This window comes from Miniopterus natalensis, chromosome 21 (assembly GCF_054644295.1).
Source record: "Miniopterus natalensis isolate mMinNat1 chromosome 21, mMinNat1.hap1, whole genome shotgun sequence".
Lineage (NCBI taxonomy): Eukaryota > Metazoa > Chordata > Mammalia > Chiroptera > Miniopteridae > Miniopterus > Miniopterus natalensis.
In genome coordinates, this window is record NC_142101.1 from 18300011 (window position 1) to 18318717 (window position 18707).

The 18707-nt window shown below is 45.3% G+C and overlaps 1 protein-coding gene across 1 annotated transcript in view; it reads right to left on the reverse strand.

Moving 5' to 3' along the window:
• KCNT2 (potassium sodium-activated channel subfamily T member 2) overlaps positions 1 to 16436 on the reverse strand; it is a 103166-nt gene extending 86730 nt beyond the window's left edge. The window contains exon 1 of the mRNA XM_087829047.1: positions 16291 to 16436. Within this exon, the coding sequence (XP_087685173.1) occupies positions 16291 to 16385 (95 nt within the window). The 5' untranslated portion in view covers positions 16386 to 16436. The remainder of the gene's footprint in view (positions 1 to 16290) is intronic.
• Between the last annotated feature and the right edge of the window lie 2271 nt (positions 16437 to 18707).

Genomic DNA, 18707 nt, shown 5'->3' on the forward strand with positions numbered 1-18707 from the left:
GAAATGAAACATACACCTACCATAGATCTCGGCAATGCACTCTTAGACATTTACGTCAGAGAAGTTAAAATTTATGTTCACACAATAATGTGCACACAAATGTTCATAGCAAGTTATTTGTAATAGCTCAGAGCTGGAAACAGATGTCCTTCAGTGAGTGAATGGTGAAACAGACTGTGGTATATCTATACTGTGGAGTATAATGCAGCAGGAAAAAGAACAAACTACTCATACATGCAGCTTGGATGACTCTCTAAAGCAACCTACATGTCGAAGAAAGGTCACTGTATTAATAGGTTACAGTATGCTCCCCCGAAGAGATCACATTGCAAGTTTCAATAACATGAGAAAACTGAGTGCATTGTTGGGGCACTCTCTCCAAGACATCTTATAAAGTGAAAAGAGAAGTCTACAAAATAGACTATATAGTAGCTGTCATTTCTACAAAGAGAAAAATAAATGTGTGTGTATGTATCCGTTTATATATTTATGCACATATATGTATTTTCTTCCAAACCTACAAGCTGTTTCCAGAAGCAAATACCAGAAACAGAGGAGCAGCTGAAGTGATTGTCTTTGGAAATTCAAACTGGCTGGAGGGAGAGATATTAGAATATTTTTATTCTATTCCTTCCATTTCTGTTTACACAAGTTTTAAAATGTTAAACTTGTGAGTGGATTACCTATTCAAACAATACTTTTTAAAAAATACATATATATTTCATCTTCTAAGAACTCTTTTTCCAAAAGTAACACAGATGTTTTCACGTGAGTGGGGCTGCAATCAGAAGGGGCAATGTGGGGAATTTTCTACTTAGAAGTTGGAAATAAATTTGCCTAGTATGTCTCTAGTCTGGAAGTGAGTTGCTGGATGTCAGGAACACTCGGGTGGTTGGGCAGTTTCTTTGATATGATTCCATATTCTCACTGAGCAGGCTTTTCATCGTAATTTGTTTTCAGACAGAGTTCAGTGGGAAAAGAATGACCCTTGAGCAGCGTCCAGGCGCGTTGGCAGGCCCGGCTCTTTCATGTCCCATTATACGTGATCAAGTTGTTTTCTAATACAAACAATGTCTCCTGTGAGACCAACCCTGTGATTTGTCTCAGGATGTGAGCAGTTGGGGGAAACTTGGAATGATGATTGGCTTCACAAAAATAAGAAGATTGAGTTTAAAACTAAAGTTTTCCCGGATGAGAGAAGGGGGGGGTGGGGTGGAATCAACCATCATTCTTACCAAAAGATTATAAAAAAAATAAACAAAAAAGCCCAGTGGACGTCTCAAAAGCCCAGCAGGTTTGGAAACACATACAATTTGATTCAATTATAGTGATATGTTTTCCATCCATGCAAAAAGCTCCTGGCAGAAGCTACAATTCCTGTGAATGATGAGCTGTTTCCCACAGCCCTGACCCCCAAAACAAACATTAAAAAAAACCTGTCCACGTTTAGATTTTTACTTTCACAGGAGGCTTCTGAAAATCAAGAGAAGGGCTTGGGAGGCGAGCGGGATAGAATCGAGCAGGGGCTGCAGAATTGACGAGAACAGGGGAGACCAGAGCTCCCTCCCGGGCCTGGCGTGACCCTCACAACGGCCGTGGACGGAATCGTCGGGGCGGAGGGAAAGGAGGAGGCATGGAGACATGGGACAAGGGTGACCGAGCAGGAGATGTGACCTTGGGGAGCAGCTGCTGGGACATGTGGAACCTAATGAACTGAATGGACTGACCAACAAAATAGAACCAGAGGCATGGAGCAGACGGGCGGCAGTCAGAGGGAAGGGGTGGGGACCTGGATGGCAGAAGGTGAAGGAACTAGGCAAAAAATAAAATAAAATAAAATAAAAAATACATATATATCTAACACATGGACACAACAACAGCGTGGGGATAGCAGAGGGCAAGGGGGTGGGGTAGGCGGAGGTGGGCAGAGGGAGGGGGAATGGGACGGAAGGAGACCTGGCTGGGGGGACAGGGGACAGGCGCACGGCCCAGTGTGAAGACGATGTTTTGCTGAGTTGTGCCCTGGAAACCCGCATGGCTTTGCGAACCGACGTCACCCCAATAAATTCAATTAAAAAACATTATCAAAGAAGAAAACTGTTCTGAAAGAATGGAGACTCAAGCCCGCAGCAGCCCGTAGCAGGCGGTGCGCCGCAAAACCGGTCCCAAACCCGAGCACATCTGGTGGATGCGAGAGTCCACAGAGCTTCATGCATATTCAGTCAAGGTCAAGGGGGTAGGTCAAGCAGGAGCCCTGAGCTTTCCTAGAGGAGCTAATGTCTGCAGCAATCCCTGCGGGACCGAGCAACGGAAGAATTGGGCAGGTGCAGCCTGGGCTCCCAGGCACGCAGCACACCTTCTCGGGGCGCAGGCCAGAGATTTTCTTGGGCCGGAGAAGATAAAACCGTTCATGGAAATCTTTGCATTTAAGAGATGAGTCAAAAGAAAAACTCAGAGTGGGGGATGCTCTGCTTCCTGCTGCTCATGAGATAGTCGTACCCCTAAGTGAAGAAATAAGCTCAAACAACTATTGAAAGGATGGTTATAGAATGGACGGTGGTTATCAAAGAATTTGCCGTCGTAAAAAATAAAAAATGTTTTGAAGACACCGAATCAGGAGGTGGGAGTGCGAGGCAGGCGATGCTGCTGATTCCCTCGCCTTTCACTGGACGGACACCAAACGTCTCAACTTGAAACACATCCACCTCACGATGCTGTTACACTTGGAAGAGTTTTAAAATCCGATGTCTCTCCTTGTAAAGAAATACCCCTTACCAGTTCAGCAGCACTTTCCATTTCACTTAATGTCTTTGTTTTTTACCAATTCTGAATCATTCGAAATTCAAAAAAACTATCTGATTCCATTTCAGGAAAATTATTTTTCCATATCCATCCATCCATCCACCTTTCTATATATATCTGCACCTATAGGTGAATATTTAGATGTCTAGAATTATTGTATGGTAATGATGTTATTTCTGAGTGGTTGAGTGAGTTTTCTAATTTGTATTTCTCCGGGTTATTTTTACATCTTAAATGGATATGCATAATTTGGACAAAAGCAATGCAACTATCCCTTTAAATATTGTTATTGAAATGTCATCATTTCATAAGGCAACGGGCTAGAAATAAACTTCAGCAGGGTAGAGCCCAAGAGAAAAGTATTTTAAGGTTAGTGCTTCTCCAACTTTGAAACAAACATAAATCAGCTAAAACCTTCTAAAATGCAGGTTTTTATTTTGTAGGTCTGAGTGGGTCCAGAGATTTTGCATCCAATAAGGGCTCAGGGCCACATATCAAGTAATAAGTTTTAAGGAATTTCAGGGAGTTGCTTATAACATGAGCAGAACATTTATCAGCCATAAAAATGATGATATGAGGGGAATTAGTAGATAATAGTAAATAAAAATAGGAAAAACCCACTCTTTGCACTGTACTTCTGCACTGTGTTTCTGTATGCCATGTGTATTATATACTATATTCTTACAGTAAAGTAAGCTGGAGAGAAGAAAATGTTATTAAGAAAATCCTAAGAAACAGAAAATACATTTACAGTATTTACTGGGAGAAAAAAAACCTGCATAGAAGTGGAACCATGCAGTTCAATCCCATGTTGTTCAAGGGTCAACTGTTCATAATAACAGCTTAGTCCTAATTATATGGTTCCAAATATAACAAACCAAACTGCTGCTGTTATTTTGTGAGTTTCTGGATGCTTAGCTAGGTCTTAAATCTGTTCCTTGAAAACTGTAACTTTGTGACTGCCAGGACTCAGCAAAATAACCCAACCCCAGCCCACTTTTCTCCCCATAAGCCCCCATCGGGATGGTGTTAAGTCAATTTTCTGAAAACCTCACACGTTTCTTTAGCCTGTCCCTGGATCGTTTTTAAAACTTTTTGATACCTGACATTTTTTGAGTGTTCAGTAGCAATCAACAGCTTGTCTCCAGCTCAGGCCCACTCCCATATGCCTATTATGAGCTCACAGGGGGAAACCGTCAGCCCAGCAGACTACACTTCCGAACGTGTGCGCTTTCTCGGCAGGAGGCAGAGAAGGGAAAAACCAGAGATCCTGGCAGAAGCCTTGGGAAACTCAAGCACTGGGCTGTCTCCATTCCCCCGAAGTGTTTTCCTTCGAGTGCCACATGCAAGAAAACACGCAGAATCATGACTGTTTATTTTAAACGCGGCGTATTTTGTGATTGCTGTCTGAAAAATGTGGGTTTTTACATTGCAGATCAGTGATGTCTGTTAGGCCATCTTCATACAAGATCGTCAAAGCCAAGGGCATAGCCGGAGCCGTGTGGCCTTTCTGTGTCGTCTCTTGTGTTAACATGCAGGACAGCACTTAGGATTTCCAGTGTAGACCACGCGTGTATTTTATCGGTTACACAGGCTTAAAGATAAGCAAGAGGCCCCTTGTTGAGGCTCTAAAATAAGTGAGCCAGCAGCCAGCAGCCACCGGCGTGCTGTTTCTTGGTCTCTCCCCTTTCTGCTTAGTGACCATGGGAACCTGTCCCCTTCAGGTAGGAGCTTCCCTTTTCTGAACCCAACACCTGGGGTGGGACAGGAAAAGGGGGAAGATCACGCCTGGAAGGAGAGGCATTTCTGAGAGCAAATTCGGGGGGGTGGGGCATGGAAAATATCAACCTCACATGGGAAGATTATGTTCCTAGTGGATTTTTTTTCTCCCCTAAATCCAAGACACTCTTCATACTCTCACAGTTGTGATTCATGATGTCAGATCGTTTGCAGAGGTTGTACCAGACCAGTTCCTTTAGGTCAGGGTGCCGGTTTTCACAGCACTGTCCCCGGGGGGCCCTGGGCGGAGGGGAGCAGACTCAGCCTGGCTGGGGGGGGGGAAGCTCAGGCTCCCTGCTCTCGCCCCGTCCAGGCCCAGCTGCTTGGAGGTCGATGGGGATTGACTCTTAGGCTTACACTCTGAGCCCATCCCACCCATCTTCACGCCATCACTGCCGTCGACTCCTTTTCATGAGCCTGTCACACAGGGGCTCGGGGCAGTAAGAGCTGTTTTGTTTTGGTTTGAGGCACACAACATAAACTTGACCTTTAGGGTTGTGTACAGAACAGAACTACAGAGAATGAGAGAGGAGGGTGTGGCAGGTCGAAGGGGGGGGCTTCTGAGGGTGTTGAAGGGCGGGGAGGGCTGTTTAAAAAGGACGGGGACCCTTGGGCCACTTTGCTGCTTTATTTAGTCAGTGTTTGTATGCTAAGGACACACAGTGTCAGATCAGATGAAATGAAAACACTTCATTTCTTCTGTTCCTTAGAGAGACATCTTCTAAACCATGTTGAAAGATGCACCTCCAGTATGTGGTGGGCACACAGCACAATATACAGATCTGGCAACACAGAAACCCACACCGGAAACCTATATGTTCATATTAACCAATGTCACCCCAGTAAACTTAATTTTAAAGATAACCATGATATAATGAAACCACAGAAATCTCTTCAGAAGCAGGAGTCCCACAGCCTGTCCACTGCTGGGGAGGTTACGTGTGCAGCTCGCACAGACCCCGTGAGGATGGGCCGCGGAAACCCACGGCCAAGAGAACCAGAGTTAGGTCTATTAAAATCTGCCCCAAGCTAACAAACAAGACAATCATAAAGTAAGGGTCATCTATCGGATTTATAATTTTATAATAATTTTTAAATTTGCCTTTACTTGTGTGGGGGGTTTCCTTTCTTCTTTCCTTTCTTCCTTTTTTTTTTAGGAAAATGGAGGGGTTAATATTTCCACAACCAGTGCAACAAGCCAAGTAATGTGTAACTTAACAGAATCTCTAATGCCTTTGGGAACCTAGTCAATGATTTTTTTTTTTCCAGGAAAACAGAACCAAAAACAAACAGACTCTAAACTAAGAGTTATAAGAAGACGAAACACCTAATGAACAAGCTCATAATTCATTTCTTACAGTTTTTCCAAAAATTTTCTGACAGGTGTTCTATCCACTTCTTAGATATAGTAAAAATAAGTTTCAGTTCTAAAAGAAAACACATCTTGACTATATCTAAGAAGTGGGTAGAACACCTGTCAGAAAATTTTTGGAAAAAGTGTAAGAAATAAGTAAAAACCATGCAGCTAAAAATGTGCTAGAGCAGAGCAGGGAGTGAGACAAAGCTTGAGAGAGGGACCGGGACCAGCCAGCCCTACAAGCCTCCTGAGATTTCTGGTCTTTATCCAAGAATGAAAGACATTCCCATGTTGTTGGTATCCTAAGGACAAATAAAAATTAGAAGAAAGACACTTCATTCTCCCTGTTCAAACACAGAAAGAGATTTCTCCATCCACCCCCTTTTCTTTCAGCAGTGACTTTAGAAGGTTTTTATTTGTAAGTACTTCCTTCCTTTGAAATGCTATAAATCCTTTTGGAGAAGTAGGCAAGCCCTTTGTGGGCTGGGAGCCTTCTCTTTGCATTGTAAACATCAAGACTGCACCCCTCCTCAACCCCCCAACGACCTCACTCCCCACCCCCACCCCCACCCCTGTTTCTGCAACAGGACAGCAGCCAAACCCAGGGCTCCAGGTTGCAAAACCATTTCCAGTAATAAAGACCTGAGAGGTTTGTTTTTCCTCTAGATAAAGCCAGTGAGTTTACACACATGGTTCCCCAACTACCAAGGAAGTGTCAGGATGAACTGTGTGACCAGCTTGAGGACTGGTCATTGTTTATCTTGAGGACGCGTCGTGAAACAGGCCCTGTCTGCCTGGCTCTATTTTTGCAACCTCTTAGTGCACTGCCTGGGATGTGCATCACATTTTATCACTTTATGCCAATAATTTTTAGAAGTTTACCCCCCCCCCTCATTAAGATCTCAATGAACATTGACTGAGCCCAGGACACAGACATAAGCAGGGAGAATTTAGGTCAGGAGGTCACTGGAGATCCTTCAGTGCCAAGAGCAGGGGGACCGAGCTCTGAGTCAGATTTCAACAGGCTCAGGTAGTGGAGAGAAGACCTGTGGCCGGGAAAAGTAACAGCAGGCCCAGGGCAGAGTTTCCTGAGTGGTTTCAGAGGACATTCGGTGTCGGAATTGGTGGTCCTCACACGTGAAGTTGCCGCGTTTAGACTGTGTCCTTTGGGCCACAGAGAAGGCAGTGAGAGTAGCTGCAGTGAGGAACGACCTGACCAAAGCGATTTTTATGAATGAAGGCAGGCAACTGTGCAAGAAATCAAAAGGGATGGGGCAGAAAAGCAATGTCCTCTGAAGCTATTTCAAGGCCAGATGTGCAGAAATAAAAAAGTGGGTTATGGTGGGAGGGGGAAAGGGAAAAGGGGGGGACATTATGAAATAACAGGGATGCTCACCTGTCGTTTTGGAATGAACAAATAAACTACTGTTACAGTTTCATCACGCTTGGTACCAGCTGACAAATAGCTACCTAAAGAACACTTCTTTCGAGAAGAAAATTGTATATCATTTCCATAGCTAAATGTGGCAGAAAAGGCCCCTTAGAGGTATTAATATGGGGACCTGCTGTGCGAAAAGTATAAGACAGAGAAAAATAGATTATGAGATTGAGCACTGTGTTCTGTTACAAGATATTTTTAAAAGCAAGACGAAAATATTGTCAGGTTGTGATTATAGACTTAAAATGTTTGAGACACTATTGTACAAAAATAATGAATAAAAAGTCCACATAAAATCCATAGACCAAAAATAGGTACCAAAACACATAAACAAAGAATATAAATGCACGGTTCATAAAACACCTAATTAAGAAAGATAATTATTAATCAATATACCTTTAATCAAAACTTCGGTGGGTCAACATGGATGGGTTGCCTCTTGCACGCCCCGTGGATGTGGCGGTTCTCATTTTACAATGGGAAGAGTTCAAGTTCCCTAGATTATTAACTCAAGGCCAGCAGAAGCAAGCAGAGGAAACTCTCTTTGGAAAAAACTGAGGATTTAGGGAAATTTATCTCTGATGGTGCAGGAATCCCCAGAAGGCTCAGGAGACGGACGGGTTAGCAGAGGACAGATGAGTGAACATATTCTCAGAAAGTTTTATTATTAAACATTGTAGTCACTAGAAATATTGTCAAAAGAAAAAACCCTGTCAAGTTTTTCTAATTGAGTTTATTTTAATAGTTAAATTAATAGGCTTTTCTCCCCCCAACAATGACCAGCTTCACAAATCCCGTAACTCTCCTTGGAGCTGGAGCTGGGCCTTGTCATCCTGGCCTGGAGGGAGACACAGGCGCCGCGACTCTCCTGCCTTCAGAAACATTCACACTAGTTTGCCTTTTGTTCCTTCTGTTATCTAACAGCATTCAATCCCATGTGTTCATGTTATAAACAGAATTGGGAGGCACAATAATTAGATGCTGGGTCTACCTCGTCTAATTATGTAACTTGGAGCGAGTGCCACATTTCTGTAACTCGGGTCATTCATCTGCAAAAAGGGGGATATGGCAGAATTCCTCAGAGCCAGTGTGGAGGTGAAATGAAACAATACATGTAACGTGCCTAAAACAACACGTGGCACATACTAAGCTCTTGGTGAATGTTCACTGTCTCTGTGGTAAGTACTATATTCAATATCATCCTCCCCTCTCACCTTTTCTTTGTATGTTCAGTAAAAATAGGTAAAACAATGCATGAAATACTTAAAAACAGCCAATGTCCTTATCCCACAGTATGACTGCTGCTAAAGTCATTGCCTCACTCCAAAAAAAATAACATAAATAAATAAATAAATAAATAAAGTCATTGCCTCATTCCAAAAAAATTAAATAAATAAATAAATAAAGTCATTGCCTCACTCCTTCCTGGGACCTGTCTGGCTTCCTGAGCGCCCTAAACCCTGCGAGATCCCGGGGTATTTCCGTTTGGACAGACCTGAGACAGAAGGCCGTCGGTCATTAAGACACACATCTGGTCCCATGGTTAATACCCGGTTGTTTGCCATATGTGGGCAGTCGACAAGTTTTGCCCGAGGGAGTTCAGTGAGGCTGAAGCGTGTTAATCCGCTTTTATTGCTGTTCACACAGCGATTTACAAGACGGCCTGAGCGGGCCTGGTGCTAACAATTCATCGTTATGATCCTGTGCAAAGTCCAGTGCTGCAGAGCCACGACCCGGGAGCCCTGGATTTCTCGCAGTCGCTGCTCTGTGGCTTTGTGTACAACGCCCATTTCCCGCACAGATCTGCCCACTGTGAAAATTGGAAGCCATTCACCTCTGAGTTCAAGAGATGCACACACGAGTGCAGTGATTTCTCCTGAGACCATGGCATGATTACCTGAGAGATGAGGGCCTTCGAGCCCAGTTCCAAAGGCCAGCCCAGTTAAGACGCTGCACGCGACAGGGGCCAAAGATTTGAGGACCTGCCGCCAGCCACTGTCCCCTAACGACCGGCTGAGCTCGACAGGCTGGATTTTTTTGTGTTTTCCTGCAATGCTTCTCTTTGTAAAAAAAATATATTCAGATAAATATGATGGATCTAAAACAATACTGTGGAGAAAAGCCTTCCTGTCCTTGGTCTCCGCCAACCCAGGGGCATTTCGGCTTAATCTTTCCAGGCAGTGAGAGCTTTGCAACTGGAACCTCTTCATTTCCCATCTCCAAACCCATCTGCACTTCCAGCCAAAGGAGACCATGAATCTCACACCACCGGTGCACTGAATTAGTTGGCACAGATGAGTTATTTTTCCAAGTATGTGGAGTGGTTCCTCCTTCCCTTGAAATTGTACTTACATCTTGGGTTCTATTGATGAGCTTGTTCTGTTTGTATCTGGTTACTGGGGAATCAAGGCCAGAGATTTCTAACCCCCTCTCCTGCTCCCAGGCGATTGGATACGAAAGACCCAAAGACATTTTAGCCATGTTCTCTCGCCTTCACGGAGCCTGGATTTTTATTTGTCTACCCCAAGCATGTGCATGATCACTTTTTTGTAGAATAGATAAGCAGACTGCAACCCAATTACTGTCTTATGATTAAGATCCTTGAGAAAAGAATTGTTGTTTTTTCACGGCCCATAAAAAAAAAAAATCCAATGTCCAGCCAAAGATTGTCAAAGAAAAACAGGAATTATCTTTTGGGATCACTCTCTGTTGCTTTGCTTGCTTTTAGAGATAAATTTTTAATTGGCAATTTAAAACTCAGGAAAAGCATTAGTTGAAAAAACATCTTGATTGAAGGTTTGTATTAACTACTGCACAGAAGAGGCCAAACCAATTTAATTTCAAACTATAAATATATAAAGTAACTGGGTAAACTTCACTGTAAAAAAAATATTTCTTTTTGCTTCATTTACTAAAGGTAATTTAGACAGCATTGATAATACATAAAAATACAAATAAAGACTAATGAACCGTCAATGACAAAAGGATTTATGAACATATAAAACCTTTTAATGAACAAGAACATGACCTGAGAAAGCCAATAAAAATACCGCACTCACTGTTAACAACAGCAAAAAGATAAAATCATGGCCTAGCTGCAGGTATGCATTACAACTAAATATATAGTTCGTCTAATTTTTCTGTACCATCCATGAAGACCAAGCTGTATTTAGCTTTCATCTGTATTATTTCTTGTACTACCTCTCAAGTCTATTTTTGCAGAAGTTGAAGAGTTACATTAGTAAGAGAGAAGGGAAAAGGGATGTTAATTTTGATAAAACAAGCTGGCTGACATCATTTTCTTGGTCATCCATCTGTAAGAGTATTTTTTCTCCCATCCTCACGACTACTTGAAGCTCCAATGGAAAAGCTGTTTAGTAGAAAATTAAATCTTAAAATGTCACATACTTTATGTGGAAAATGAAATTACGACACTCCAACCTCCCTTATCCAAGACTTATTATATGTAGAGATACTTTGGAAAGTTAGAAGTGTATCATTCGCAGAGGACCTGTTCCGATTACATCACCATTTCCAGAAAATGGATGTAAGGGAGTGATGAACGTAATCAAACTTGAAAAACAAACTCTTAAGTGATTCGAAAAGCTACATTTCAATGTTATTTATAAGAACCAGTCAAAAGGAAGGAATCATACATATTTTTATATAGAATATTAAAATTTGAATTCTTGATAACTATTAAAAAACAATAACTATTAAGCAATGCATTTTTCTGTTTTATATTTAAATTTATATTTATATTCTGTAATTTTTTTGGCACCATTACCTTCTTCAATAGTAGGTAAGTTTTTGTTGCCTTATTTGTGGAGATTTTCTTTAATGTAATAGTGCTAAGAAACACAACTTGTCCAGATTCTCTCTCTAAGAGTAAATGCTTAAATCTTTTTTATAGATATTGTACATTCATGATTGATTCCACTATGTAATCAAGCAGTAAAAATGACACTTCATTCTTGACCGACCTGAACTTAAAAAATTAGAATAAATACTTTACATTAAATAGCTACTTTTCAAAATAATATGTAACTCATTAAGGGTGATAAAATTGCTAAATTATATAAATGTGTCACCTACCAATCCAAAACCCAATCCCCCAATTTAATGCCCCCAGTTTAATTTTACATAAAGTAATATATCTGAATTGTATGATATTTAAAATTACACATACACCACAAGCTATCTAAACATGTCCCGAATTTAAAAAATACCTCTTAAACCATTAATTGATTGAACTGTACTCTTTCGTTCAAATCCTTTTATGTTTTCCACTTACTACGATGCATTAGGTGACTTGCTTGCATTACTTCTAAATGCAACCTATAAAATATGAAAGATATATTTAAAATTAATGGAGTTGAGACGACTGAGCAGATATTTGAAAACTAAAATGGTGTTAATTAAATAAATGGCCCACTTCTGCATGACTGCAGCTGAGATTTGTCCATTAACTGTAATTTATCCTCAGTGGTGATAATTTATCCACATCAAGTGTCCTGTGTTCCACACTTTAAAATGACTAAGCTCTGATGAAGGACAAGAAAGGGCATTTGAAACCCGACAGTCACCGATCTTTAACTTCAGGAGAATATTCTGAATCTTGACGGTTTTGTGACTCTTAGAAATATTCAAACGGGAAATTTGCACTGTGGGCAACGGGAGCTCAGCCTCATTGGATTTTTTAAAAAAGAATAGCTTATTGGCCTAGCCGGGCTTGGCTCAGCGGTTGAGCATCGACCTAGGATCCAGGCGATCGGGGTTCGATTCCCAGTCAGGGCACAGGCCCGGGTTGTGGGCTGCAGCCGATCAATAACTGTCTCATCATTGATGTTTCTATCTCTCTCTCCCTCTCCTTTCCTCTCTCTGAAATCAATAAAGATATATTTAAAAAAAAAAAAAAAAAAAAGAATACCTTATTGATTTTGAGAGAGAGAGAGAGGAACATCGATGTGAGAGTGCAATATCAGTCAGCTGCCTCCTGCACGCCACCGACGGGATAGAGCCCGAAGCCCAGGCATGTGTCGGTGACCGGGAACCGAACCAGCAGCCTCCTGGTACATGGCAGGACACCCGGCCAACTGAGCCGCAGCAGCCAGGGCGCATTGGGTTTTAACACAGCAACAGCCCTTCATACTACAGAATGGCCTCCGCATAAAACCAGCCTCTAGTCATGTCGCTTTCGACCACGGGGTGACTCTGAAGAGACCAAGTACTCTAAGTATCGGATGCAAAACACACCAACTCCTTGGATCCAGCCCCAGTATCTTTTCAAGCAGACACCGACTACCCTGTTTACAAATAGTGCGTGGTCTCTGGATAGTCTTAAAGTGGCAATTCTGCAAGAACCATCATCACAGCAGAACCAATACTGTTGACATCCTGGGGAGAAGCTCACCCTTAACTCTGTGCAGACACCTCCCGGGCAAGCGCCGTGTCATAGTCTTTCTTACAGCCGTCCCCAAACCTAACTTAATAAGGCCCTGGGACGTCGCATGCACTCAGAGATTAGCGGAAGGGAAAAACAGCCATTAAAGAAATATTATATGAGCCGTCTGAATTAGATTTGTGTGTTTGACTCAGGATGCTGAAGAAATAAACGAGCGTCGTGTATACAACAGACATCCTGAAGGCACAAGCGCTGGTGTCGTTTAGCAACTGTCGAATTTATTTCATGGCCCCCAGAACTAACGTCACGCACGTGCTAAATGACCCGCACAGCCACGTCTCACTCTGTTTCCTCGCCCTGCTCAGAAATAGGTATCAGAATGCTGATGAAGGAGAGGTAGCTGGTAATTCTGTAAGGATGGCACTGTTACATACACTACACATATATTACATATGCGTTATATAAGGTGCCCCCCAAAAATGTGTACACACACTTTGAATGATGATGAAGGCAGTGTTTATTAAAATACATTTCACTTTCAGAATTGAGCTATCAGCTGTTAAAGTGTGGATACATTTTTTGGGACGCCCCGTCTGTTTCATAGAGAACACAGTTCTGTTATGTGTACCTTATACATCTAGTCATGCCCACTTACAGAAGGATGGATATTCCGAGGGACGTGTCCTTAAGGCGATCCTGTTTTTGTGCCAACATCACAGCGAGCGCCTACACACACCTAGAAGGCCTAACCCACTGCATGCCTGGGCTGTAGGGTAAGGCCTACTGCCCCTGGGCTAAGGGCCCACAGCACGCGACTGTACAAAGCACAAGATTAAATCAGCACAAGAGAGCCTGGCCGGCGTGGCTCAGTGGTTGAGCATCAACCTGTGAACCAGGAGGTGACGGTTCAGTTCCCACTCGGCACGCGCCTGGGTTGCGGGCTCGATCCCCAGCGGGGGGCGTGGAGACGGCAGCCGATCAATGACTCTCTCTCATTGATGTTTCTCTCTCTCTCCCCCTCTCCCTTTCTCTCTCTGAAATCAATAAAGATATATATTTTAAAATAATAATAATAAAAAGTATAGTTTAGTAAACATAGGGTGTCCCCCAAAAATGTATACACACTCTCTGAAAAATGATAAAGGCAGTGTTTATTAGTACACATTTCATTTTCACAGCTGAGCTTTCCAGCTGTTAAAGTGCACGTACATCTTTTGGAGATGCCCTGTATATAAATCAGCAACAAGGTCATTTATGACCGTGATCAGCTATCATGGACTGTGCCTAATTGTAGCTGCTGCACTTTTATACCACAGACAGGGTCGTGGGCCTGTTTACACCAGTGTCACCGCGAACATGGGAGGAGTGCGTCATGCCAGGACATTCTGGCGGCCACAACGTCACCAGGTGATAGGAATTTCTCAGCTCCATTATAATCTCACGGGACCACTGTCATATATGCTGTTTGTGGTTGACGGAAATGTTATTGCTCACCGCGTGAATCTACACGTACATAGTATGTGTATGTTTCCCTACCCAAAGGTGGTAAGGTATAAATTTAAGTGAACTATCCATCCAAGGTTAGGTCACCGAGAACCTTGGCGTGGAGCACACACGCTCTGTATCCGGATCGGCCCACAGCGTTCTCTCCTTACACACCCCTCACACCGCGACCATGGGCCTCGCTCATTTTCACGTGCTAGACAGTAAGACAGACCTGAACTGAAGAGCAGGGTGGAAAGGGTCCACTCTCCTGTCAGTAGGCGAACAACTTTTCAAATGTTCAATACCTCATTGCAACACTGGCCAGTTTTTAAGGTGAAGTCGGACTGGCATAAACTTTATTATAACAGACGTTATAAATACATGCGCAAAACCTGTTTTCAAAATAGCAGCGACTCTCTGAGGAAGGATTCAACCAACCAAGATTCTTAGTTACCGACCTACATCTGCAGCATCCTTAGAAAATTGGGAGCAACCACACGAACGATTAATAACTTGGCTACGACATTAAAAAGCAAACAATGCTACCACCACCAAGTCCAAAAGGTGTCCTATGAGTCCATCTCGTGCTTTCTACCCAGAGGAGAGGGTTTCTGTTCTACGCGGTGATCCTGAGGTCTTGGAGTCACAAGTAGAGATTCAATCCCTCCGAACATGTAAGCCGCGGACCTAGGCTAACACAACCCATCTGTGTCAGCCAGCACTGCAGACCTGGGTAATAGCCTCTCTCTGGGCCCTTCATTCAGCCAGAACACCTTACGTTCCCAGCCTACTGCTAAGTTGGTTTACATTCTTTTAACTCTTAACCAATAGATGTGTTTTTGCCTAAAAAGCAAAGACCGAATTGAAATATCATCCTCTGCAAAACATCCGTGTCCCTTTAAATTACTCATATGAGGCCAACAAGAAGCCCGTGGTGGATGCACAGGATGAACTCCCCCGGGGGCAGGAGCAGGAGCTGACACCGGGAGCTGAGACGCTGAGGAGAGGAGGGAAGGGACCCCCAGGGGTGAAGAGAGGGGCTTTTTTGAATCAGACCAATAATGGATCTTTTACGTAATTAAAGTACAACATCAATAGCAAAGTGAACTTCAAGGAGACATTTCGATTGACTTGAGAGCCCAGTTAGCGTATTATTTCAAAACAAGGAAATGCGGCATGTGCTACGTGAAACGACTACTCCAGAAAAGTGCTCAATTCAATGCAACATAAAACGTGCTTTTGAAATAACAAGACCGGGCTGGCTTGAGGGATTTCAAACGTTCAGCGAAGCAGCAGGATGCTACAGAAAATCCCAGGAGCAGCAGGTGTTCTGCTAATAATAAATATTCTAGTTTCGGGACTTGTTTTAATTTGGTGGCATAGACCAATACTTAGGTTAAAAATAACATTAATTCTGAAAAGATCGGATCATTCTCTGCAGACACCATTATTACTATTATTAATAATAGGCGCAGTTGCCTGTCAATGGCAAAGGTGGTCATTTTCACCAACCACCTGTTACATATTTAAAACGACTGTCTACCTGCAACTGCAGATAGAGCATAAAATACCCAGTGGCGGGGGACACCTGGCCCAGGGCAGCGCTGAGGAGGGGGAGCCCCGCGGGTGCCCGAGGGGTAAGTTTCTACTGCGCTGTTCCGGCAGCCTGGACACATTTTGGAGCCTGGTGGCCGGCACCTAAGGGGGAAAGGGGAGTCGCCGGCCCGGAGGCGCCGGGCCATTTGCTTTGCACTTCTGATCCCAGCCTCACACAGATCCTAAGAAAGCACCGGGGGAGATGCACCAGATGCATGCGGAAAACCCGCTGCAGGCACGGGAAAGGGGTCGCGGGAGTTCCCTGGTCCGTAGCGACGTCTCCAGGGGCTCAAAATGAAGAGACAGGCCAGAGCCCCTCTCCCCCACTTGCGCCCGGCTCCGGGGCCCCCCGCCCGCTCGCCCCCTGGGCTCCCCACCTGCCCCCCTTTCCGCCGCATCCAGGGATGGATCCCGCACCACGCCGCTCACCTGTCGTCGCTCTGCCATCCCTGGTCCCCCAGCAGCAGATCCCGGAACCGGTACCTGGGAGGGAGAGGGGGCACCTCGCTCTCCAGATCCACCATCCTTCCTCCGGGAGTGTGGGGCGCAGGCGGATGGAGGAGAGGGGGCGTCGGGGCAGCGGGAGGGGGGCCGCGGTGGGCCGCGGGGCAGGGGCCTGGAGGGCGGGGAGGGTCCGCCGGAAGCCCCGGCTGGGGGGGCCGGCTCGTCTCCCCGACAGGGATGGGGGTGATGCAAACCCAGCCCGGGAGCCAAAGTCTGGCTGCGACCGGGATCCCCGCTGCCAAGGGACCGCCCCCGGCTCGGCGCCGCCCCGGTCCCCGGACTCGGGGTAGGCGGGAATGCAAAAGTAACTTCGCGGGAAACACGCGGGCGCGGCCGAGGGGGACGCGCGGGAGCGGCGCGGGGCTGAGCGCGGCCCGCACGGGCGGCAGGTGCCCCGCGCACCGGGCCTGGGTCCCCGCCCGCGCCCCCGCCCGCGCCCCGCGAGCTGCGCTGGAGGCCCAGCCAATGAGCCGCCCCCTCATTTGCATAACAGTGACGACACGGAGGTGCCGCGGGGACGGCCAATGGGGGCGCTTAACTGGCGGACTCCCGGGCGCGGACCCTCCCGGGCTGGGGACCGGGATGCTCGGAGCATCCTCGGGGCTCCCCGCCCCCGGGCCCGCAGCCTGCACGGGGCGCGCGGGCTGCGGAGGGCGCGGTCCTGCGGGGGATCCCCGCCCCAGCCCCAGGAAAGCCCCCGTTTTACCATCTGCAGGAAGGGAGGTGTTTCCCTGATCCTGGAAAAGAGGGAAGGGGCGCTGCAGGCCGCCCAAGGGAGACGTTGGGAGGGTGGCTGGGGAAGCTCGGGGACACCTCGAGGTCGGTGGACGGGTCAGTTACTGGCGCTGCCCCTGCTGGCCCCGTGGGCTCGCAGGTGGCCCGGCCCCGGCCCGGGGGGTGCCCCCAGGAGTGGTCCACGCAGTCGGGGAAGGGCGCGGGCCGGGGCCACAGCTGGTTTTTCAGTATCAGCCTCTGCTTGCTGGGAGCCTGGCTGAGTGTCCACGTGCAGCAGGAACCGGCTTGGTCAGGGTCTGCACGGACGCTGAATGCGTCCCATCTAAGGGTGTGGGAGCCTTTATCACCGCCATGCCCTTGGGGACCTCCCCGTGCGCTCCGAGGAACCTGTTCTCTGTCATAGGGACAAAACCCCACCAGCCCCTCCAGACCTGCTCAGATGGCATGTCCCGCACCAGGTGTCCTGCTCTGTCCAGGTAGTGACGGTGCCTCTTCCTTCCGGCACTTCATACCCCTGTGGGCATTTTTCTCGCAGTGTTTATGATGCCCTGTGGTCTGCCCCACGATTAACTGGGTGTTCCTGACATCTTACCCTCCTCCCTGCCGCTTATCTTCCTGACACAACGCCTTCAAAACAGCCAAGTCTCAACAAATGTTTGTTGAGATGCCTGAAAAGTTTTCACACCTAGGAAATTAACATTTATCCACATTCACTGTCGCTCCAGAGTTGTGGATTTGTTTGTTTCTTTTGCATGAACTTTTGGGATCACTTTGCCAGATGAGAAAGTTCTACCCCCACATCGTTAATTTGGGATGCGGGGGAGAGAATATCACCTTTATATTTCGGACCTGCTCCTCAGCTGCTAAGACAGCTCTACGAAGTCTACCTTTGAAATGTTCCAGGTTAAGATTTATATTTTTATTTACATTATCATTGTCTGCTTGTATATGTAATAAATTTAAATACTTATGCATCAGCAGCAGACTCGAAATCAAGACACTAAAAAAAAAACCCATAGCTATTGAGTGTTAGGCGCTGAGATACTGGAGGATAGAGGGAGGGTAAGGCTTCCTCTCGTTTCACTTAGAAGAAAGCACTATAACCTTATTTTTTACTTTTGTGGCATTCTTAATTACTTGGCGTCCAAGTGTCCAGATAACAAAAACCAAAAAAATGACAAAATAAATAAAAGTCCGCGCAGCCCACAGGATGCAAACGGTACAAAGTACCTGAAGGCTCCAGGCCACGCGGAGGCCACTGCATCGATGATACACTGAGTTTTGTGTGTCTTAAAATTGTTGTCCGAGTGGAAAATTCTATGCTGCTAAATTAAAAAAAAAAAAATTTAAAGAATAATGCAGCATAAGAAATACTATCCTGCCATTGTCCAAATCTAGCAAAATTTAGGCATTGAAGCAAGTTTGTAATTGGGAGGTCCTCTTCTCACCTTCATATATTCTCCAGTTTTCTGGAGGCGGCTTTTTCACCTGTGCCGTTCATTTTGACTTTTCGCTCTCCATCCTGTCTTTCTCCTCTACACTTTTATGCTTTTTTTTTTCATGTCACTTCCTGCTGTTAAAATACACTTTCCTCTGCCGCGCTCTTT